General features: G+C 35.6%; 1 protein-coding gene and 1 pseudogene across 1 annotated transcript; both read left to right on the forward strand.

Annotated features, from left to right (window-relative positions):
- The first annotated feature begins 1189 nt into the window (after window positions 1-1189).
- LOC123385149 lies at window positions 1190-21660 on the forward strand (annotated as a pseudogene).
- LOC101080710 (heat shock cognate 71 kDa protein-like) lies at window positions 21464-23676 on the forward strand. The gene is given in 1 exon segment (XM_045056007.1): window positions 21464-23676. A coding segment is annotated over 1 exon segment (1941 nt). The 5' UTR covers window positions 21464-21478; the 3' UTR covers window positions 23420-23676.
- Window positions 23677-25365: the final 1689 nt, after the last annotated feature.

The raw sequence follows: 25365 nt of genomic DNA on the forward strand, positions 1-25365 counted from the left end.
AATTATAATTATATATAATTATATATAAATATACACACACATATATATTATATATTATTTATATAAATAAAAAATATATTTTATATATTATTTATATATAATATATTACTATATATATTATATTTATAATATATATAAATAATTATATATACATATAATTGACTCTGAGAATCCAGCTGCCATAGAGAGACAATGTGGAAGAGAGCTAAAATGTTCTGGCTGACAACGTCAGCTAAACTTCCAGCTGGCAGTCAGGACAAACTTCCAGCTATGTGAGTGACATTGTTTAAGGCCCTCTGGTTGTCCAGGATCTTAACTGATACAAAGCAGAAGAACCATCCTATTGCCTCACAGTATATTGAGAAATAACAAATTGTTTGAAGACACTAGGTTTTGGTGTGGTTTTAGATAGGAATAGATAACAGAAATACTACCCACATCTGAGAAATCAAGAACTAGCAGTAAAACCATGTTATTTAGTGATGAGGAAGTCATAACTAAAGGAATCAGTAAAAAAAATTAAAGCGGTCGCCTCTTTGATACTTTAAACTATTTGCATATATGAACTTGATACAAATGAGTATTTTTTAAGACAAAAAAGAGAACTTATGAACTAGTAAAAAATTTCTGAGAAAGTGACCCAAGATGTAGTATAAAAATATGAGAGGTTAACAGACGAATATGGAATGAGCAAGTATAATAGGAGTTCCAGAAGGAAAAGCAAGAGAGAATAATTTTGGAAATATTCAAAGAAATAATGCCTGAAGTAGTAGCATTACTTGATGAGATATGAATCTTCAGATCTGGAAAATGTAATTCCTCAAGAGAATAAAAAAAATTTATATCTAGACACATCATATCAAAACTGAAAAACATCAATCCAAGTCATAAAGACTTTAAAAAAGAACCCAAGAGAAGAAACATATTACATTATGGTAATGATGATCCTCAGCAGACTACTCAACAGCAGTAATGAAATCCAGAAGACCATGGAATAATATATTCCAAGTGTTGAGAGAAAATAAACCAATACCCAGCTAAAATATTGTGAGAGCAAAGTAAAGGTATCTGCTGTATCTACTATCTAGAAAGTCACACAACTATGGCATTTACTATTGTTAAGATACTGGAATGTTTTCATACTGGTTGGTAAATAGCTGTTGTCCCTTAGGACTTTGACTCAGAAGCCATGGAGAAACAGAAATCAGTTAATAGCCGGTAATGAAGGCCACCTTTGGCCCTGGCCAGGTGCTACAAGTTTTTCCAACATAGAAGACATTCTATAACGGATATGAGGCCATGCAGAATGAGCAGACTTAAATGGGTGTTTTGGAGCTAGAGGGTGCCCTTTTTATTACCATATTGATTTTCGGTTTTATTTAATTGTATGGTTTTGTTAAAACCTGTTTTAGACCCTCCCTCACAGGTGACATTTTTTTTTATAATAAAACTTCTCATTCTCCATGAGTTATGTTAGATTACCAAATGAGAAAGCTGAAGTTAAAAGAATTAGGTGTCATCCAAGTTCACAAAGCCAACATGTGACAAGATTATGACTTGGGCCCAAATAGGATTTCTTTTTTTTTTTTCTCTTCTAATATTTATTTAAATTCCAGTTAGTTAACATACAGTGTAATATTAGTTTCATGTGCAGAATTTAGTGATTCATCACATACAACACCTAGTGCTCATCACAAGTGACCCCCTTAATCCCTATCACCTATTTACCCACCCTCCCCCCATCTCCCCTCCAGTAACCCTCAGTTTCTTCTCTATAATTAAGAGTCTGTTTCCCGGTTTGCCTCTCTTTTATTCCCCCCATATTCATTTGTTTTGTTTCTTAAATTCCACATATGAGTGAAATCATATGGTATTTGTCTTTCTTTGACTTACTTATTTCGCTTAGCATAGTATTCTCAGGCTCCATCCACATAGTTGCAAATGTTAAGATTTTACTCTTTTATGACTAATATTCCATTACACACACACACACACACACACACACACACACACACACACCATACCACTTCTTCTTTATCCATTCATCAGTCAATGGATATTTGGGCTCTTTCTATTATCGGGGTGCATGTATCCCTTCAAATCAGTATTTTTGTATCCTTTCAGTAAATACCTAATAGTGCAGTTGCTGGATCATAAGGTAGTTTTAGTTTTAACTTTCTGAGGAACCTCCATGCTGTTTTCCAGAGTGGCTGCACTAGTTTACATTCCTACCAACAGTGTAAGAGAGTTCCCCTTTCGTCATCCTCGTCAACACCTGTTTTTTCCTGTGTTGTTAATTTTAGTCATTCTGACTGGTGTGAGATGATTTCTCATTGTAGTTTTGATTTGTATTTCTCTGATAATGAGTGATGTTGAGCATCTTTTCATGTGTCTGTTAGCCATCTGTATGCTTTCTTTGGAAAAATGTCTATTCTTGTCTTCTCATTTTTTAACTGGATGATTTGTTTTGGGTGTTCAGTTTTATAAGTTCTTTATATATTTTAGATACTAGCCTTTATCAGATGTGTCATTTTCAAATATCTTCTCCCAATCCATAGGATGCCTTTTAGTTTTCTTGATTGCTTCCTTCAGTGTGCAGAAGCTTTTTATTTTGATAAAGTCCCAACATTCCATGCTCATGGATTGGAAGAACAAATATTGTTGAAATGTCTATATTACCCAAAGCAATCTACACATTTAATGCAATCCCTATCAAAATACCACAAGCATTTTTTACAGAGATAGAACAAACAATCCTAAAATTTATATAGAACCACAAAAGACCCCAAACAGGCAAAACAATCTTGATAAAGCAAAGCAAAGCTGGAGGCATCATAATTTCTGACTTCAAGTTATATTATGAAGCAATAGTGATCAAGACAGTGTGTTACTGCACAAAAACAGACACAAAGATCAATGGAACAGGATAGAAAACCCAGAAATGAGCCCACAACTATATGGCCAATTAATCTTTGACAAAGTAGGAAAGAATATCCAGTGGGAAAAAGTCAGTCTCACCAACAAATGGTTTTGGGAAAACTGGACAGCAACAAGTGAAAGAATGAAATTGGGACAGGGTCTCTTATATTGCTTCCTCTTACACTATACACAGAGATAAATTCAAAGTGGATGAAAAATCTAAATATGAGACAGAAAACCATCAACGTCCTCGAGGAGAACACAGGCAGTAATCTCTTTGACATCAGCCATAGCAACTTCTTATTAGATATGTCTCCTGAGACAAGGGAAATAAAAGCAAAAATAAACTATGGGGACCTCACCAAATAGGATTTCAAAGACATTATTTTTTCTTTATGTAGAGTTCTATGAGGGTAACATCAAGTTGGACATAGGAACTAAAGAACAAGTCTAAAATAGCACTTTTTGTGACCTTAAGGAGGTTGTTTGGTTTGTTTGGTTTTTCAATGATTCTTCGGCTTTGGATTTGTTATTTTTAGTTCAGAGTACTTAGTGAGTTCTAAAATTGTGTTGAGGCTTTAGGCCAAGACTAGATTTCTATATACACGTACAGTGTCTGTCACATAGCCTGCACTTTCTATGAACAAGTGTTACTCCATAGTGGACTTCTTTCCAGTCTGTGAGCTCTTGATGGTTAGATCTATGCTGCTAGGGCTGGTTCCAATCTAATGGCTCAGTGATTACAGGGAGCATCAGCTCATGTTTGCCAGTTTATATAATGTATTTTCCTTAGCTGAATAAATTCTCACTGTTGTGGATATTTAGCTGTATATAATATAGAATATTTTATTTACTGTTTGTAATGACATAATAGACATGAAAAGTACTATTCTAAAACAAGTTATGACATGGAAATATACATTTATCCATGGATCTAAAAAAATTTTTATTATTCTAAAGGGAGTAATAGATAAGGAAATAAATTGAGTTAATCTTCAATGATGTTGTATTTGAAATTTACACAATGTAAATAGGAAAGTCAGGACTTGTTTGGATTTTCGTCAGTAGAGAGGAAAATATTTTCAAATACAGATTTTAAACTATCACTGACTGTCTAAGGAAGACTGAATTTTTCCATGATTCTTCTTTCAGAGCTTGAGAACCATGTTGAGTGCCTGTTAGCTATTGGAACAAAAGATAGTGTTTATTCCAAAGTCAAATTGTTTGGTTTACTTCTGCTTTCTTTTTCAGATTAAAAGACTTTTAGAACTATTTAGACTAGAAATTAACAGCCAATCACCTCATTTCATGGCAAGGAAACCACAACCCAAGAAGCTAGGAAGTAGAATTAAAACTAAATTCAGAAACCCAAATTAAGAGAGTTAATCTGGATTTCCCTAAATATTTCAGTTGCTAACTCCTATTGAAAATTATTTTGAAATTTTGGATTGTCTAATTCTTTCCAAGTCCACTGTTAACTTCTCAATCCAAGCTTTTAATACCCCTAGATATCTACAGTGTTATTTTATTTTATTTTATTTTATTTTATTTGTTTGTTTATTTATTTATTTATTTATTTATTTATTTTGAGAGAGAGAGAGCATGCATGAGCATGTGGGCAAGCAGGGGGTGGGAGAGGGAAAGAGGAAGAGAGAAAATCCCAAACAGGCTCCATGCTCAGCACAGAGCCCAACCCAGAGCTCCATCCCACAACCCTGGGATCATGGCCTGAGCCAAAATCAAGAGTTGGTTGCTCAACTGACTGAGCCACCGAGATGCCTCAATATCTACACTGTTTTTAATTGGACTTTGTGCTTCTAGTTTCTTTTTACTCCAATTCATCTTGTTTTTGTTTTTGAATTTATTTATTCTCTACTAAGTACCCTAAGTAGTCTTTAACAATTTTTAAATGATCATGAAATATTTTCTCTTTATAATATAATATTATCTTAGATCAGGAAACACACTCTGGGAGAGAGATTTATGCTTAGGGAGTTTACTGGGACATGTTCTTGGAGTCAACACCTGTAAGGGAAGGGAAGAAAGTTAAGTTTAGGGACAGGGTCTCTTATGTTGCTTCCATATCTTGGCTATTGTAAATAATGGTGCAGTAAATATAGAGGTCCATATATCTTTTCAAATTAATGTTTTTTTTTTCTATTGGTAAATACACAGTAGTGGAATTACTGAATCATCTGGTATTTTTATTTTTAATTTTTTGAAGAAGACCCATGCTTTTCTCCACAATGCTTGCACCAATTTACATTCCCACCAATAGTGCACAAAAGTTCCCTTTTCTCCACATTCTTGCCAACACTTCTTATTTCTTGTCGTATTGATTTTAGCCATTCTGACAAGTGTAAGGTGATGTCTCATTGTGGTTTTAACTTACATTTTCCTGGTGATGAGTGATGTTAAGCATCTTTTCATGTGTCTGTTGGCCATCTGGATGTCTTCTTTGGAACAATGTCTAATCAGGTCCTCTAGCATTTTTAAAATCAAGTTGTTTGTTTTTTGTGTGTATGTTGAGTTGAATAAGTTCTTTACATATTCTGGATATTAACCCCTTATCAGATAGATCATTTGCAAATATTTTCTATTCAGTAGGTTGCCTTTTTTTGTTTTTAATTGATGGTTTCTTTTACTGTATGAAAGCTTTTTATTTTTTTAAGGCTTTATTTTTAACTAATCTCTACACCCATTGTGGGGCTTGAACTCACAACCCTGAGATCAAGAGTCTCATGCGTTACTTACTGAGCCAGCCAGGTGTCCCAATCCCAATAGTTTATATTTGCTTTTGTTTCCCTTGCCTTAGGAGACATATGTAGAAAAATGTTGCTATGGCTGATATCAGAGAAATCACTGCCTGTGTTCTTTTCTAGGGTTTTTATGGTTTCAGGTCTCACATTTAGTTCTTCAATCCATTTTGAATTCATTTTTGTCTATGGTATTAGAAAGTGGTCCACTTTCATTCTTTTACATGTAGCTGTCCTGTTTTCCCAGCACCATTTATTGAAAAGACTGTCTTTTCCCTGTTACATATTCTTGCTTCCTTTGTCATAGATTACTTGACAGTATAATTTTGGGTTTATTTCTGGGTTTTCTATTCTGTTACATTGATTTCTGTGTCTATTTTTATGCCAGTATTATACTGTTTTGAGTACTACTACAGCTTTGAATGGGTAGGGAAGATATGGTGTATACAATGGAATATTAAGCAGTCATAAAAAGGATGAGATCATGCCATTTGTGATAATGTGGATAGACCTAGAGGGTAGATGCTAAATGAAATAAGTCAGACTGAGAAAGACAAATACCATATGATTTCACTTACATGTGGAATCTAAAAAAAATTAATAAACAAACAAAAAGCAGAATCACACCTGTAAACATAGAGAACAAACTAATTGTTACCATGGTGGGGGGATGATGGGTGAAGGGGAGTGAGAGGTACAGGTTTCCAGTTATGAAATGAATAAACCACAGGAATAAAAGGTACAGCATGAGGGGTGTAGTCAATGAGATAATAGCATTGTATGGTGACATACGGTAGCTACTCTTACGGTGCACATAACATAATGTTTAAACTTGTTGAATCACTATGTTGTACACCTGCAACTAATGCAATATGTGTTATCTACACTGAAATTAAAAAAAAAAAAAGTAAAAGAATCTTAGAAACTTTACCAAAGGGAAAAAAGAAGACTGGGGAGACGGAAGAGTTGGTAACTCTGGAGACCAGGCCTTATACACTCCTATATACCAGTCATGGGATGCAGACTTAGTCTGGGGAAGGAGCAAGGCCTTGTGTGAGGTGACTCTCTTTGGATAAGGGCAATTCCTGGAGTGAACTCAACTGGGAATCGTCAACTGCCTGTTTTCCCAAAAGCCAGGGAAATGAATGCTCGAGGTCTGAACAGAGATCTGGGTGGCATACCACAGCATCCACTGCAAATATGTATATATAACATATAAATGAGACCTACAGAATAAAGCAAACACACAGTATATTGGAAAGAATAATGTATCCACCAAAATGTCTATGTCCTAATCCCTGGAATATGTGAATATCTTACCTTACATGGCAAAAGGGACTTTGCAGGTAGGATTAAGTTAAAGATTTTGAGATGGGGATATTCTTCTCGATGTGTGCGCCTAATGTAATTATGAGGGAAGGTCAGAATCAGAGGAGATGTGATGATGGAAGCAGGGGGTGGAGCAATGTAGCAGAAATCAAGGAACGCAGCAGACTCTAGATGATGGAAAAGCCAAAAAACATACTCTACCCTAGATCCTAGAAAGATCTCAGCTTTGGCAACATTTTAATTCTTGTCCCATAAGACCCATTTCAGATTTCTGAACTTGAAATTTGCAAGATAGTAAATTGGTGTTGGTTTAAACTACTAAATTTGTGGTAATCTGTGATAGCAACAATAAGAACTAATATACCCAGATATCAGAACCCCAGGTTAAGCAACAGAACATAAACCATGCCTCTGAGATGCCTTTGTCCAGTCACAGCCCTCTCCCTTTCTGCCAAAGGTCACAGCTATTCTGAATATTAATTTTATCATTTCTTCACTTTTCATCATAGTTTTACTGCATATAATATACCATTAATATTTACATGTTAATACATTATTAACAAGTATGTATTATTATAAATATTAATATATAACCTATATTGTGTATTAATATATACTCAACATCATGTTTTTTGAGATTCATCAATATGAATGTGTGAAGTTATGGTTCACTTATTTACTGCTGTTAATACCTAGTTTTATGAGTATGTGGTAGTTTAATTATCCTCCAATTGGACATTAATTTACCTTCTCACACTTGATTTAATCTAGCACAACTTCTGCAGATTGTCTTCCAAACTGGTAAGGGAAAAGTCAGAGGAAAAGCACTTCAGGGTGATCAGTGTAGTATCATAATCTTTCCCTTTCTATTGACCTTGGTTTCTTTCCTGGCCGAAGAATAAATATCTTTCTTATTTTGATGACCTAACTTGAATGGTAAGTTCCTAGGTGATAGAAATTGTGATGCTAAACATATGTTTTATATTGTACAATACCTTTTACAATGTTTTGCTGGTGCTGAATAATTGTTAAATAATAATAGCAATAAATGTTGTGTACTACCTGCATGTTAGGGTCAGGACCTTTTGGTTGCAAACAACAAACTCAACTTACACATACGGAAGTAGAAAATGAGTTGTTTTGGCTCACTTCTGGAAATCTCTCACACATCTGTGGGAGGAGCTAGAGCTTTAAGTCACATCCGGGGGGTTGAAATAATGTCTTAGGACTCTGTGTCTGTCTATTGCTCAGATTGCCCATCTCTGCCTTATGTCATTTTCAGAAAGTATCATAATGGAAAGATACCTATTGTTAGCTTCAGAGCTGCTTCATTTTACAAGTCATTTTTTTTTTCAGAAAAAGAGAACATTGCACTTCATCCTAGTGATCAGATATGAAATCTCTGATGATTCAGAGATATTTTGATTGGTCTTGCTTTATAACCAATCAAACCTACCTGCTTTATAAGAACTGAACATATTAGTATGGATTGGATGAGCGTCTTCCAGAGGAAAGGATGCTGAGTAGAAAAGAGATGTCCTCTACCACATATATCAGGAAGCTTTCTAGGCTTAATGCATTTAACACTTTGCTTAATGTGCAGATGCTGAGATCCTAATCTAAACAAAAATAATCTTTGTAAGTATGGATTCGCATAATTAATCTAAAAGCTGCAAATAAAGTTTATATTTAGAGCTTATTAATATTATATAGGTTTTATTTCCTCTTTGATACCTAGAATGTTATTAAAGTAAATGGAAAAACCTATGCGGCACATGTCATTTTTTTAAATTTGAACCACAAAAGTTTTAAGCTTCAAATACCGATTTTCATAGTAGCCATGCTGTGAAAAATACATGTGACAAGATTTATTTCACTTTTATTTCAGTGCTTCTCTAATTTGGAATATAGATGTATCTTTTTGTAGTCTGACGCTGATTTTGTGTGTGTGTGTGTGTGTGTGTGTGTGTGTGTGTGTGTGTGTGTGTGTGTTGGGCCATATGAATAGACAAAATGATTGACTAGAAAGAGCAGAGGACTGTGAATAACAAGGCCTGCATTCCCACAAAATTTTATTAATAATGCTTTATAATACTTATGGTATTGCATTTATCCCCCATGTTGCAATTTATTCTTTTACTTATTCTATTTAATCATCCAGTAGGATGTAAACACCTGAAGCTCAAAACAAGGATTGTGTTTTAGTCATTTTAATATCCCAAGCCAAGACCAACATCTGGCATATAAAACTCACTGAATAAAGATATACCTAATTACTATTGTTAACATAATAGCATTTACCAAAAATAGCAGTATTAGTCATACTTCTAATAAATACCACCTTTTGAGTGACTGATGGGTGCTATGTTCTGCTAGGTACTTTTCAAGTTATTTTATTGTTCATTAAGGAATTTATTAACTTCACTATTTGCATTAGGTTTTCTCATTTGTGAAAAAGAACATGGTTAGATAATATCTAATACCTCTTCCAAATTGAATGTATGTAGGACTTTATTTTCCTGTTTACTTTCACGCTAAGATTGGAGATGAGTTCTTATGGAAAAGATTTAGACCAAGTAGATAATAAAATTTCAACTGGTATAACATTGAAATAAATAAACTCCCTATTTATTCACTAGGGACTGTATTCCATATTCTTCTAGCATTTCTCTGTGGAAGAAAGCTGTCTGCTGTTCTGCAGTGGTAGACTATTTTTAAAATTCCAATTGGGGTGAGAAGGACACTCTAGCACTGCTCTCCACACTTTCCTGCTACCTGCCATTTTTGGAGTCTTATACCCTGAGAACTTCAGAGCAGATCCATGCCTTGCCAGTCTGCTGCTAATTGTAACAGAGTTTAGAAAAACATTTCTGAGTTAGGCAGTAAGACATTCTATTTCTAATTTGTCTTGCTTTTATCATTCCTGTATCCTATCTGGTATCCAAGGTGATTGTTAAAAAAAATATTTATTTATTTATTTTGAGAGAGAGAGAGAGAAAGTGCACACGTGAGCGGGGGAGGTGCAGAGAGAAAGGGAGAGAGAATCCCAAGCAGGCTTCGTGCTGACAGCAGGGAGGTGGGGCTTGATCCAATGAACTGTGAGATCATAACCTGAGCTGAAATCAAGAATTGAATGCTTAACCAACTGAGCCACCCAGGTGCCCCAGTATGCAAGGTGACTTTTATCATAGCTGTAATGTAATAGACTTTGATGTTATTGTAACAGGTGTTCTAGTTGCGAATTTTCTTATCAATAATAATACAGTTGCTTCAAATAAAATTTCACAACATCATTGGATTATGTGCCTGAGAGTGCTTGTGTTACCTTATACTCAGCAGTTTTTAAAATATTTGATGTCTCATGATGAACCATCTTCATTATACAAGGTTTTGATGGTAAATATGTATGTATTCGTATCCTTCTGCTCTTTCCCCTACTACACATAATATTCCTCAACAACTAACTGCTTTCTTAGACTTTACTTTCAGGTCCTAATGAAGGAATAGGTCTAACTTCTCTTATTTCAATTATAACAATGTAGTCCTATAATTGTTATAGGACTATAATATCATATTTGTCAAATTTCTTCTTGAACATATTTTATTTCCATTTGTAAGTTCTCATTAGTTTTTCATACGTGTAAGTACTTTAAAGTTATAATTGGGGAGAGAGAGTGAAGAAGGCCATTCTGGTCAAAGGAATGGCATGTAAGATATAGCAAAGCTCAGAGAACAGAACATATTATGGTAGCGTTTTTCATTTCTTTCAAGAGTTGTAGTGCTTCTTGCTTTTTATCCTTCTGGAATGACCTTGGTTTTTATCCATTTTTCAAGTCTGGTCTTATAATCTAATGTCCATTCTGTAATGTCCTTTTACTTTTACTTTGGTTGTTTTTCTTAAGCTAGTATAGATGCTGCCCCAGTGCCCTATATTGCATCTTCTCGATCCATCTCTGATTTCAGCTATAGCTGACATGAACATTTCTGTGCAAGGCCATACTCTCCTCACTCTGACAACATCCCTCAAGCAAGAGCCACTTGTCTTACAACTTTCTGCCCAAGGGCCTTGTCTGATGCTGCTGGAGTCCATTTACTCTCGCGTAGCATAGCTCAGAAGCGTATGGTTAATGCTCCTGGGGGGTAATCCTCAGCCAATGAGGAAAATAGCAGATAGATAAATCTGCTTCTTCTTGACCTTTAGGCAGATAATATGGGAAGGTTTTCTATACACTTCTTAGGATGTCTTGGTGGTGAGCATTATTCCATGATAGAGACCTGATAACATGCCTTTAAATTGCCTTTTCACCTTTCCCATCACACTGTCTCCGCTCCATCAATCCTGCTTTCTGGTATCAACTCCCAGATAAATAATATCCAAATCAACTCCCAAATAAATGGTACCCAAGTCCTTATCTCAAGTTCTGCTTTCAGGGAAAGCCAAACTAACACACATAGCTAAAATTGGTTTCAGTTGCTTCTGCTGATACACACCATGCCTGGTTACCCTTCCAGTGTCCCCTTTCACAATTAATGGTACCACCATTAATTTAGTGCACAAAAACTTAGAAGCCATCCGTGAATCCCTTCTTCTTCATCCCCATATTCAATTACTTCACCAAGTCCTGTTGATTTTGTCTCTCGAATATTTCTTGAATACATCCATTTACCCCCATCTTCACTGCCACTACTTTAGTTCAATTATGAACATATCTCATGTGTATCACTGCAATTATTCACATCCACTCTATCCCTCAATCCAATCTCTTTTCCATATCAAAACCAGAATAATACTTCAAAAGTTCTTCAACATCTTCAAAATTTCTATTATCCCCTAGTTAAAATACTTAAATGGCATTCTATCACTCTACAATCTAGTTTAGAAGGTTCTGTTTGTTTAGCCACAGGGAGGGGCTGTGTCACCTCTGGTTAAAGGCCCAGGTCTTAGCTTCAAGGCAGAGGAATTCAATTTTTCAGTTATCTGGGACTTGGGTTTCAAGTGTATTTTCTCCCAATAATGAAAACCACTTGGTATACTTAAAAGCAAAAGTGTCTAGGTGAGCCTGTGGAAAGTCGTCATCAAACTAGAATAGCTTCTTACTATAAAGACATAGTAAGTCTGACCCAGATATTTGAACTGATCAATCAGCATACCTTCTGCTGTGGATAAAGTGGATAAATATTGAGAAATCATGGCTCTTTGTCTCTCTTATTGTAGACTCTATAATGATCACCACTCTTCAGTTAGTTGCTTAGCATGACACCATCATAGACAACAATAAAAAATACCAAAAGCTTACCTTTATATTTATTCTCCTTGATTTTAAAATTAAGAGTTATGGTCTTTTTGATGGAATTTGGGGGACCACTCTAACACTGTAAAAGTTAACTCAGAGAATGGTTTTTATTAACTTCTTCTTCCAAATTCGGTGGAATTCATCCTTTTTATGAATTTAGTTTTCATATGTTCAACTTATCGTGAATGCTTAATATCTTTTGTGATGGTTTTTTAGCTGCATTTTATTTTCTTCTTAGCATGTCAATAACATAGGTAAGGAATATCAAATCATTAAAGATACAATTTTATAGGGCTTGAGGTATATAGAATTTTTTCAATATTTAGAATGACTTGAAATATTCTGTAAAATTTCCTCTGGTAATTTTTTACCACATATTTTCTGGTGTGGTATAAAATGGCAGCTGGAATGGCATCAATAGTATGCTTCCTATGTCAGACATATTAAGCTTGAGGCACAAGCGAGGACAATATGAAAAAAAAAAACAAAACAGAAATCTATTGGAAATGCAGCCTTCAACCCGTGGACAAAGGTCAGACCTAGAGACACTAGAATTTAGAATCAGAACAGAGTAGCAGATAACGTCAACAAGAAACAGAACGAGAGGCTATGTGGTGTGAAGGTAATATATATAAAAGTTTCTACCATGGTGCCTGGCACATACTGTGCACGTTACAAACAGTTAACCCAATGAATGGGCATTTGGAGAACATTAGAGTCATGCAAAGAAAAAGAACCCATTTTAAGAAATAGGGGAGTCTTTTATTAACAACTGGATATTTCATAAAATTTCTTCATAATTGGGGTCCTTCCTTCCAAGACTGAAATCTATACAAGTTATTTGCAATAGCTGGTAAAAAAAGAAAGAAAGAAAGAAAGAAAGAAAGAAAGAAAGAAAGAAAGAAAGAAAAACATTCAAAGTTTATTTGACAAGAAAATTAATTTCTCTACACTGAGTGAAGTTAACAACATCAGCAAACAAGATTACTAAATGCAGAGGTCATGAGGTAGTTATATATAAACGTAAGGGTAACCATATATCAAACACCACTAATAAATATGCAAAGAATAAAGAGAAAGAAATATATTACTAAAGAAAATCAGCAAAACATGAAAGGGAAAAAGACAAGAAAAAAAATCAGAGAAAATCTTCAGAAACAACCACAGAGCAAGTAATAAAGTGGCAGCAAATACATATTTATCAATAAAGTGGCAGCAAATACAATCTATGTAAATGGACTAAATGCTGTACTCAAAAGACATAAGATGACAGAGTGGATTAAAAAAAACCCACAAGACCTATCCATATGCTCCCAATGCTCCATTAGCCTATTTTAGACCTAAAGACACCTGTAGATTGAAAGTGAGGCGATGGAGAAACGTCTATCATGCAAATGGATGTCAAAAGAAAGCCAGAGTAGCAATACTTATATTGGACAAAATGGATTTTAAAATAAATACTGTAATAAGATACAAGGAAGGACACCATATAATAATAAAGAGGACAATCCAACAAGAAGATATAACAATTGAAAATATTTATGCACCCAACATAGGAGATCCAAATACATAAAACAGTCAATAACAAACATAAAGGGACTAATTGATAATAATGCAACAATAGTAGGGGACTTTAACACCCTACTTACATCAATGGACAGATCATCTGAACAGAACATCAATAAGGAAACAATGGCTTTGAATGACACACTGGAACAGATGGATTTAACATATATAGTCAGAACATTCCACTATAAAACAGCAGAATATATATTCTTTTCAAATATACACAGAACATTCTCCAGGATAGATCATGTATTAGCCCACAAAACAAACCTCAACAGACTTAAGAAGATTGAAATATATCATGCATATTTTCTGACCACAACGCTATGAACTAGAAATCAACCACAAGAAAAAAAATCTGGAAAGACCAAAAATACATGGAGGTTAAGTAACATGCTACTAAACAATGAATGGATTAACTAGGAAATGAAAGAAGAAATTTAAAAAATACATGGGAACAAATGAAAATGAAAACACTATGGTCTAAAACCTGTGGGATGCAGCAAAAGTGGTTCTAAGTGGGAAGTTTATAGCAATACAGGCCTTTCTCAAGAAGGAAGAAAAATCTCAAATAAACTACCTAACCTTGCACCTAAAGGAGCTAGAAAAAGAGCAACAAACAAAACCTAAGATTAGCAGAAGGGAAGAAATAATAAAAATTAGAGTAGAAATAAATAGTATAGAAACTAAAAAAAAAACAAAAAAAAACAAAACAGATCAAAGAAATGAGGAGCTCATCTTTGAAAAAAATCAATAAAATTGATAAGCCTCTAACCAGACTTACCAAGAAAAAAAGAGAAACTGGATTCAAATAAATAAAATCACAAGAGAGGAGAAATAACAGACAAAACCAGAGAAATACAAACAACTATAAGAGAATATTATGAAAAGCTATATGCCAGAAAATTAGGCAACCTACAAGAAATTTATAAATTCTTAGAAACGTAAAAACTGCCAAAACTGTTACAGAAGGAAATAGAAAATTTGAACAGACCAATAATCAGCAAAGAAATTGAGCCAGTAATCAAAAAATTCCCAAAACTAAGTCCAGGACTAGATGCCTTCACAAATGAATTCTACCAAACATTTAAAGAAGAGTTAATATATATTCTTCTCAGACTATTTCAAAAAATAGAAAAGGAAGGAAAACTTTCAAATTCATTCTATGAGGCCAGCAATACCCTGATACCAAAATCAGATAAGAACACCACTAAAAAAGAGAACTACAGGCCAATTTCCTTCATAAGCAGAGATGTGAAAGTTGTCAATAAAATACTAGCAAACCAAATTCAACAATACATTACAAAAAAATCATTCACCATAATCAAATCGGATTTAATCCCACGTTGCAAGTGTGGTCCTATATTTGCAAATCAATCAATGTGATGCATCATATCAATAAGAGAAAGGATAAAAACCATATGGTCATTTCAATAGATGCAGAAAAAGTGTTTGACAAAGTACAACATTCATTCATGATAAAAACCCTCAACAAAATAGGATTAGAGGGAACATACCTCAATATAATAAAGGCCATCTATGAAAAACCCATAGCCAACATCATCCTTAATGGGAAAAAACTGAGAGCTCTTCCCCTAAGGTCAGGAACAAGACAAAGATGTCTACTCTCACCACTTTTATTCAACATAGTACAAGAAGTCCTAGCCACAGCAATCAGACAATGAAAAGAAATAAAAAGACTCCAAATCAGTTAGAAAGAAATAAAACTTCCACTATTTGTAGATGACATGATACTATATACAGACTCTACAAAAAAAACTGCTAGACCTGATAAACCAACTCAGTAAAGTAATAGGATACAAAATCAATGTACAGAAATTTGTTGCATTTCTATATACTAATAATGAAGCAGCAGAAAGAGAAATTAAGAAAATAATCCCATTTACAAATGAACCCAAAATAATAAGATAACTAGGAATAAACCTAACCAAATAGGTGGAAGACATGCCCTGTAAAAACTATGAAACATTGATGAAAGAAATTCAAGAAGACCCAAAGAAATGGAAAGATATTCCATACTTATGGATTGGAAGAACAAATATTGTTAAAATATTGATACTGCCCAAAGAAATCTACACATTTGATTCAATCCCTATCAAAATGCCAACAGCATTTTTCACAGAACTGGAACAAATAATTCTAAAATTTGTATGGAACCACAAAAGACCCCAAATAGCCAAAACAATCTTGAAAAAGAAAAGCAAAGCTGGAGGCATCACAATTATAGACTTCACGTTATATTACAAACCTGCAGTAATCAAAACAATATGGTACTGGCACCAAAACAGACACAAAGATCAGTGGTACAGAATAGAAAATCCAGAAATAAACTCAGAATTATATGGCCAATTAATCTTCAACAAAGCAGAAAAGAATATACAATGGGAAAAAGACAGTCTCTCCAGCAAACAGTGTTGGGAAAACTGAATGGCAACATGCAAAAGGATGAAAATTGGACCACTTTCCTACCCCCATACACAAAAATAAACTCAAAATGGATGAAAGACCTAAACGGATGACAGAAAACCATAAGAATCCTAGATGAGAACACAGGCAGTAACTTCCTTGATGTTGGCTATAACAACTTCTTTCTAGATATGTCTCCTGAGGCAAGGGAAACAAAAGCAAAAATAAACTACTGGGATTACATCAAAGTAAAAAACTTCTGCATAGTGAAGGAAATAACAAAACTTAAAGACAACCTATGGAATAAGAGAAGATATTTGCAAATGACATAACTGATAAAGTCTAGTATCCAAAATATTTAAAGAATTTATGAAACTCAATATCCCCCAAATAATTCAATTAAAAAAATGGGCATAAGATATGAACAGACATTTTCCCAAAGAAGACATCCAGATGGCCAACAGACAAGCAATGATGCTCATTGTAACTCATCATGAGGGAAATGCAAGTCAAAACTACAATGAGATATCACCTCACACCTGTCAGAATAGCTAAAATTAACAACACAAAAAACAGCAGGTGTTGGTGGGGATGTGGAGAAAAAGAAACACTTAGGCACAGGTGGTGGGAATGCAAACTGGTGCAGCCATCGTGGAAAATAGTATGGAAGTTTCTCAACAAGTTAAAAATAGGACTACCTTACCATCCAGGAATTGTACTACTGGTATTTACCGCCCCCCCCCCCCACCAAAGTACAAAAATACTAATCGAAAGGGATACGTGCACCCTTATGTTTACAGCAGCATTATTTACAATAGCCAAGATACAGAAGCAGTCTAAGTGTCCATCAATAGATTAATGGATAAATAAGATGTGATGTTTATATACAATAGAATATTATTCAGCCATAAAAAAGAAAGAAATCTTGCCATTTGCAACAACATGAATGAAGCTAGAAAGTATAATGCTAAGTGAAATAAGTCAGTCAGTAAAAGACAACACCATATGCTTTCACTTATATGTGGAATTTAAGAAACAAAACAAACAAGCAAGGGGAAAAATGAGGGGGAGAGAGGCAAAGCAAGAAACAGGCTCTTAATTATAGAGAACAATCTGATCGTTACCAGAGGGGAGGTGGGTAGAGGGATGGGTTAAATAGGTGATGAGGATTAAGGAGTGCACTTGTTATGATGAGCACAGGGTGATGTATGAAACTGTGGAGTTATATTGTACACCTGAAATTAATATAACACTGTCTGTGAACTAACTGGAATTAAGATAAAAACTTAAAAATAAAATTAAAAAAACTTAAAAAGCCAAAAAAAATTTAGAGGTCATGTGATAGAAATACAATAATCACAGCTTAAGAGTTAATTGTTGGGGCAAATTTCTCACCCTGTTTCTAAGCTTCTACTCTTGGAGGTGAAATCCTTTAGTTTATAAATACAAGTTATCAAAGACTATTCTGTTTTAGAATAAATATTAATTATAAAGCAATTTATAGAATATGAAACCTAATCTCTGAAATGTTTCAAGGGGTGCCTGGGTGGCTCAGTTGGTTAAGCATCTGACTTTTGATTTCGGCTCAGGTCATGATCTCACAGTTCCTGAGATAGAACCATGCATAGTGTTCTGCACTGATGCCATAGAGCCTCTTTGGGATTCTCTGTCTCCCTCTTTCTGTCCCTCCCACACACTCTCTCTCTCTTCCTCTCTCTTTCAAAATAAATTTAAAAAAATGTTTTAATATTCAGTTAATTGTTGCAAAACTTATTATGGACAACTTCAAACATATACAAGAGTAGAAACAAAAAAGAATATTAATCTCCTTTTGCCATCACTCAGATTTAACAATTATCAACATTATGCCAGTCTCATTCATCTATCTCCCTGCATATTGCCCACCACAAAAACAATGTTGCTCCCACCCTAACAATGAGAAAAAGCCAGGTAATCTATGGAATCATAAATTTTATTGAGTCCATCAGAGAGTTGAGGTTGCAAAGCAAGCAGAGACAATCTACAGGGTGACAAGTCCCTCCAAGGAGAAATGAGACATATAATTGTTTCACCTTTGGCAGAGCACAAAAGGAAGAGGTTGCTGCTATTAATCAAGAAAAGAAAAAAAACTAGGTTTTAACAAATCTTAAAGGCTGGGCTAGTATTACAAGTTAGGATCTTTGGGAGTGCTAGAGTCCTCATTCATTCGTCAGTGTTTTCCATTGCCTCTTCATCATGTTTACAAGAAAGGTTGAGTGTGTGCTTGCTTCGGCAGCACATATACTAAAGAAAGATTGAGTGCAAGTAGGGAGATCTGAGAGCATGTCCTTTGGTGGCACACAGACATGAAAATCTGTCTACTTTCCAGACTTTTCTGGAAAAGCAAAACAGAAGCTGTAAACCTCTGGGGGAGGGCCAGGAAACCATTCTACTCCTAGGACCCAATGTGTGTGTGTGTGTGTGGGGGGGGGTGTTAGATGCAAAAACCATCTGCTGTTCTAAGAGAAGAGGAAACTCCTTACCCTAGACCTGGGCAAAGATATGGTTCTACTGAGGGAGGGGTAGAAGCAAAAGCCATTTGCCACAGAGATAAGGACAGGAAATCCATCTGCCCCTACCATGAGCTTCGCATTGAGTAAATAGGAAAAGGGGGCTAGAGGAGGGGCAGAAAACTCTCCCCAGCCCAAGACTACCTAGAGTTTGATTCCTGGGCCAGGGAAGACCAGGAATAAAAAGCCCACACCCAAGGTCCTGGGCACTCACAGCCTGCATTGGGCTGAAAATGGACAAGGAGAAATGACAACCCTCTCCATTGCACTTTGAGCTGCCCATCAAGTAATAAGTAATGAAGTCTAGTGCTGGGAAAAAGGGAAACAAAGGGCAAGGTGATAGATTTAAATTCAATTATATAAATAATTACATTAAAAATAAATGTTTCCACCACCCCAGTCAGATGGCAGACTTTGCTAGACTGAATATAAAAACAAGACCCAACTATATTTTGCCTAAAATAAGGGTACTTTAAATTTGAAGACATAGCCTGGATAAAAGAAAGAGGGTTGCACAAAAATAAACCATGTATTAGCTAAAGGTAAACTTGAGTGTCTATATTCCTATCAGAGAAAGTAGACTTTAGAGCAAGAAATTTTACCAGGGATAAAGAGACCAATGTATCAAAAAGGTATGACAATCGTAAATATCTATATACCTAATAACACAATTTGAGAAAACTGAAACAAACTGATAGAACTGAAAGAAGTAGGCAAATTCACAATATTATTGGCATTTCAATATTTCTACTTCAGTAATTGATAGAAAAAGTAGATCAAAAAATCACCAAGGATCTACAAAACCTAAATAATCAATTTGATCTAATTGATATTTATAGAGTGTTCCATTCAATAACTGCAAAATATGCATTCTTTTTTTCTTTTTTTTAAAGGTTTATTTATTTTTGAGACAGAAAGCATGCAAGCAGAGGAGGGACAGATGGAGGGGGAGGGACAGAGAGAGAAGGGGACAGAGAATCCTAAGTGAGCTCTGCACTGACAACATCGAGCCTGATGTGGGGCTCGAACTTACCAACCGTGAGTCATGATGTAAGCCGAAGTCGCAGGCTCAACTGACTGAGCCACCCAGGTATCCCTTAAGTACCGATAGAATATTCATCGTAGACTGTATATAGAAATCTCTACAAATTTAAAATGATTGCAGTCATAAAAAATATACGTTCTTTGATCACAAAAGAATTAAACTAGAAACTACATATTGCCTGTGTGTGTGCTTTAGGCCTTACTGGAGGAGAAAAGTGTCCCAGATCTTTCAGGACTCTTGGTATTTTGGGCATGACACAAATTGAGTGTGGGAAGAGATAGGAAAATCCCCTGGATCCCTGCAGGATTAATTTATTCAAAAGAAATAACAGAAAAATACTTAACATGTAAAAGTCGTGAAGATAATGAAGGAAAACCACAGAACATGCCAAAGGCCAAGGCAGACCGCCCTTTGGAAAATGTACCATAGAAGGCAGAAGGAAATCCTCAACCTTCCAAAGAAGGTGTAAGCCGGGAAGCAGACGGAAATCTTAGAGGAGGGCTGCTGACCCAGCCTGGCCAGGGGTTTAAGGAAGAAACTCCTGTGAGGCATTAGGTCCTTGAAGAAATGATAAGAAGAGAGGACGAATTGGAAATGCTTAGGGAAGAGATAAGAAGAGTAAGAAACAAGTTCGTGATGATGCATTGGAAGCAAACATTCACGCAGGCATCCTTACCTTGTGTGTGTGCTTTAGGCCTTGAATTCCTTTTTTTGTCTGATATTAAAATCTGGCCCCTGTTTTCTTTCTGTTAGTGTTTTCTAATGTATCTTTGACCTTTGTTTTACCTTTAATCATCTGGTGGAATTTTGTTTTAGGTAGTTTCCTTGTTACCAGCATCTCACCGTATTTTGTATTTTCGACTCATTCTCCAGATCTGTTTTCCAATTGGAAAGTTTGACACATCTGCATGAAAATATATTCATTCTATATTGTAAAGTAAAACATAAGTGATTACAAAGCAGTATATTTAGTATCAGGTCACATATGTAGGATTAAATATGTGTGTGTACGTATACATACATACATATATCAAAAAGTTAACTGCTTATTTCTCTGTGGCATGAGCTTTTTTCTGTTTGCTTGTACGTATTTTTTCATGAACACATGTCATGCACACAAAAAGAGTGAATGTTTTATTTAAAAAAAAAGAAACTGGAAATCAGTAGCAGAAAAGTGTCTAGAAAGATCCCGCAATATTGGGAAATGAAACAACCCAATTCTAAATTTCTAAAGGAAATTATAAAGGAAATTGTGGAGTATTTTGAATTGAATAAAGGTAAAAGCACAACATATAAAACTTGGGACATCTAAAGCAGTTGTTAAGAGAAAAATGTATAGCATTAAATGTCTGTATCAAAAAAGAAGAAAATTCACAAATAATGACCTCAGTTTTTACCATAAGAAACTAGAAAATAAGAGCAAAGTAAGCTTAAGGAAGGAAATAATGAAAACAACAGAAATTGGTGAAATAGGAAACAGAGAGATATAAAGAAAGTCAATAAAATTAAAAGCTGTTGCTCATTCAACGCGGTGTTAGCTCTCCAGGTAGCTGTTTCTTTGGCAAGTGGGGCCGGGCCCATACTGAAGCAACTATGTCTAAGGGACCTGCAGTTGGCATTGATCTTGGCACCACCTACTCCTATGTGGGTGTTTTCTAGCACAGGAAAGTGGAAATAATTGCCAACGTTCAGGGAAACCGAACCACTCCAAGTTATGTCGCCTTTACTGACACCGAACGATTGATCGGTGATGCTGCAAAGAATCAAGTTGCAATGAACCCCACCAACACAGTTTTTGATGCCAAACACCTGATTGGACGTAGATTCGACGATGCTGTTGTCCAATCTGATATGAAGCATTGGCCCTTCATGGTGGTGAATGATGCTGGCAGGCCCAAGATCCAAGTAGAATACAAGGGAGAGACCAAAAGTTTCTATCCAGAGGAGGTATCTTCTATGGTTTTGACAAAGATGAAGGAAATCGCAGAGGCTTACCTTGGGAAGACTGTTACCAATGCTGTAGTCACAGTACCTGCCTATTTTAATGATTCTCAGCGTCAGGCTACCAAAGATGCTGGAACTATTGCTGGTCTTAATGTACTTCGAATCATCAATGAGCCAACCGCTGCTGCTATCGCTTAGGACTTAGACAAAAAGGTTGGAGCCAAAAGGAATGTGCTGATCTTTGACTTGGGAGGTGGCACTTCTGATGTGTCAATCCTCACTATTGAAGACGGTATCTTGGAGGTCAAATCTACTGCTGGAGACACCCACTTAGGTGGAGAAGACTTTGACAACCGAATGGTAAACCATTTTATTGCGGAGTTCAAGTGCAAACACAAGAAGGACATCAGCGAGAACAAGAGGGAGGTCGGTCACCTCCGTGCAGCATACGAGTGCGCCAGGCGTACATTTTCTTCCAGCACCTAGGCCAGTATTGAGATTGATTCTCTATACGAAGGAATCGACTTCTATACCTCTATTACTCGTGCCCGGTTTGAAGAATTAAACGCTGACCTGTTCCGTGGCACCCTGGACCCTGTAGAGAAAGCCCTTCGGGATGCCAAGCTAGACAAGTCTCAGATCCACGATATTGTCTTGGTGGGTGGCTCTACACGTATCCCCAAGATTCAGACACTTCTACAAGACTTTTTCAATGGGAAGGAACTGAATAAGAGCATCAACCCTGCTGAGGCTGGCGCTTATGGTGCAGCTGTGCAGGCAGCCATCCTTTCTGGAGACAAATCTGAAAATGTTCAAGATTTGCTGCTGTTGGATGTCACTCCCCTTTCTCTTGGCATTGAAACCGCAGGTGGAGTCATGACTGTTCTCATCAAGCTCAATACTACCATTCCTACCAAACAGACCCAAACCTTCACTACCTACTATGACTACCAGCCTGGTGTGCTCATTCAGGTTCATGAAGGTGAGTGTGCCATGACCAAGGATAACAACCTACTGGGCAAGTTTGAACTCACAGGCATACCTCCTGCCCCCCATGGTGTTCCTCAGATAGAGGTCACCTTTGATATTGATGCTAATGGCATTCTCAATGTCTCTGCTGTGGATAAGAGCACAGGAAAAGAGAAAAAGATCACCATCACAAACGACAAAGGTCGCTTGAGCGAGGAAGACATTGAGCGCATGGTCCAGGAACCTGAGAAGTACAAAGCTGAAGATGAGAAGCAGCGAGACGAGGTGTCCTCCAAGAATTCCCTTGAATTTTACGCATTCAACATGAAAGCAACTGTCGAAGATGAAAAGCTTCAGGGTAAAATCAATGATGAGGACAAACAGAAGATTCTGGACAAGTGTAATGAGATCATCAACTGACTGGATAAGAACCAGACTGTAGAAAAAGAAGAATTCGAACATCAGCAGAAAGAGCTGGAGAAGGTCTGCAATCCCATCATCACGAAGCTGTACCAGAGTGCAGAAGGCATGCCTGGAGGAATGCCTGGATGCTTCCCTGGTGGTGGAGCTCCCCACTCTGGTGGTGCCTCCTCTGGGCCCACCATTGAAGAGGTTGATTAAGCCAACCTGAGAACAGGTCTAGCATTGTTCCACACAAAACATTTGAAGGACCCAAATTTGTAGCAAATTCTATGGCAGTGAGGTTGAGCTGCTATAGTTAATATACTTGATACTTGATACTTGATAATAATATACTTGATACTTGAATATGGAATATGTGCACAAGGAAAGGAAATACAACATTGCACTTTATAAGCACTGTATTGTTAAGTGGAAAATGCAATGTCTTAAATAAAACTGTATTTAAAATTGGCACCTTAAAAAAAATTAAAAGCTGTTTCCTTGAAAAGATAAATAAAATTGTTAAGCTACTAGCTAGAATGATAAAAAAAATAGAGAAGACAAATTACAAACATTTTAAGTGAAATAAACACTATCACTACAGACCTCACAAACCTTAAAAGGAAAACAAGCTGATATGTGAACAACTTTATGCCAATCAATTTGATAATTTGAGTGAATGGAAATATTCCTTGAAATACCCAAACTACCAAAGTTCACTCCAGGAGAGATAGATCAAGTAATCCTGTATCTATTAAGGAAACTGAATTAGTAGCTAAAAACTTTCTTCCCACAAGGAAAACTCCAGGCTTAGATGGCTTCACTTGTGAATTCAACCAAACATTTCAGGAAGAAATATACCAATTCTATTTGAATGCTTATGAAAAATAGAAAAGAACACTTCCCAACTCATTTTATGAGACCAGCATTATTGTGATTCCAATACTAGACAAAGCATTTCAAGAAAAGACAACTTAAGACCAAAATATCATGTAAACATAGATGTAAATATCTTCAGCAAAATATTAGCTAATCAAATTTAGTAATATAAAAAAAGGATAATACATTATAAACTAGTTGGATTATCCCAGGAATGTAAGCTTGGTTCAGGCTCAATAATTAATCAGTGTAACTTACCATATCAATAGACTAAAAAGGAAAATACATATGATCTTTTCACCAGATGCAGAAAAAATGACATTTAAACATCCATGAATGATAAAAATTTCCAGCAAACTAGGAATGCAAGGGAACTTTCTTAACCTGAAAAGTAGAGTCTATTAAATACCTAGAGCTATTATCATATCTAATGATGAAAGAGTAAGTAGTTTCTTGCTAAGATCAAGAACCAGGCAAGGATATCTGCTCTAATCCATTTCTATTAACTAGCAAGTTCTAGACAGTGAAATGAGTCAAGAAAAAGAAATAATAGTAATGCAGACTGTCAACAGGCATTCTTTGTCTTTATTCATAAATGAATGATCACCTAACCTAGAAAATCCCAATGAATTTACACACACAAAAAAACAAAAAACAAAAACAAAAACAAAAAAAAAACGTAGTAATGCCAATAAGTGAATTTAGCAAAATTGCAGGATATAAGATCAATATATAAAAATAAACTACATTTCTTATATATTAAAAGCAAACAATTGGAAATTGAAATAAAAAACATGCCATTTATCAAAACAACAAAGCCATGAAATACTTAGGGATAAATATAAATGTATTTAATTTTCCCCTTTCATTTTCTAGCCTCAGTCCTATTCCCTCTCCTCCAAAGACACAAGTATTAGCGCATACAATATATGCCCTTCCAATACAGTCTCCTGATACGTATTTAGAAATGTGTGTATCCTTGACAAAATAAATAGTGATCTTTGTGTATATATACCATTTTTTATTGTAATTAGTATACTGTTATGTCCTAACCACCCAATCCTGGCATTTCATGATCTGAGCTAGAATAAAACAGTGAGCTCTGACAATTTTACAAAAACAACAAAAGAGGACATAATCCCAGAAGGTTTTTTTTTTTATATGAAATTTATTGACAAATTGGTTTCCATACAACACCCAGTGCTCATCCCAAAAGGTGCCCTCCTCAATACCCATCACCCACCCTCTCCTCCCTCCCACCCCCCATCAACCCTCAGTTTGTTCTC

The sequence above is a fragment of the Felis catus genome, chromosome B1, assembly GCF_018350175.1.
Source record: "Felis catus isolate Fca126 chromosome B1, F.catus_Fca126_mat1.0, whole genome shotgun sequence".
NCBI classification, from domain to species: domain Eukaryota; kingdom Metazoa; phylum Chordata; class Mammalia; order Carnivora; family Felidae; genus Felis; species Felis catus.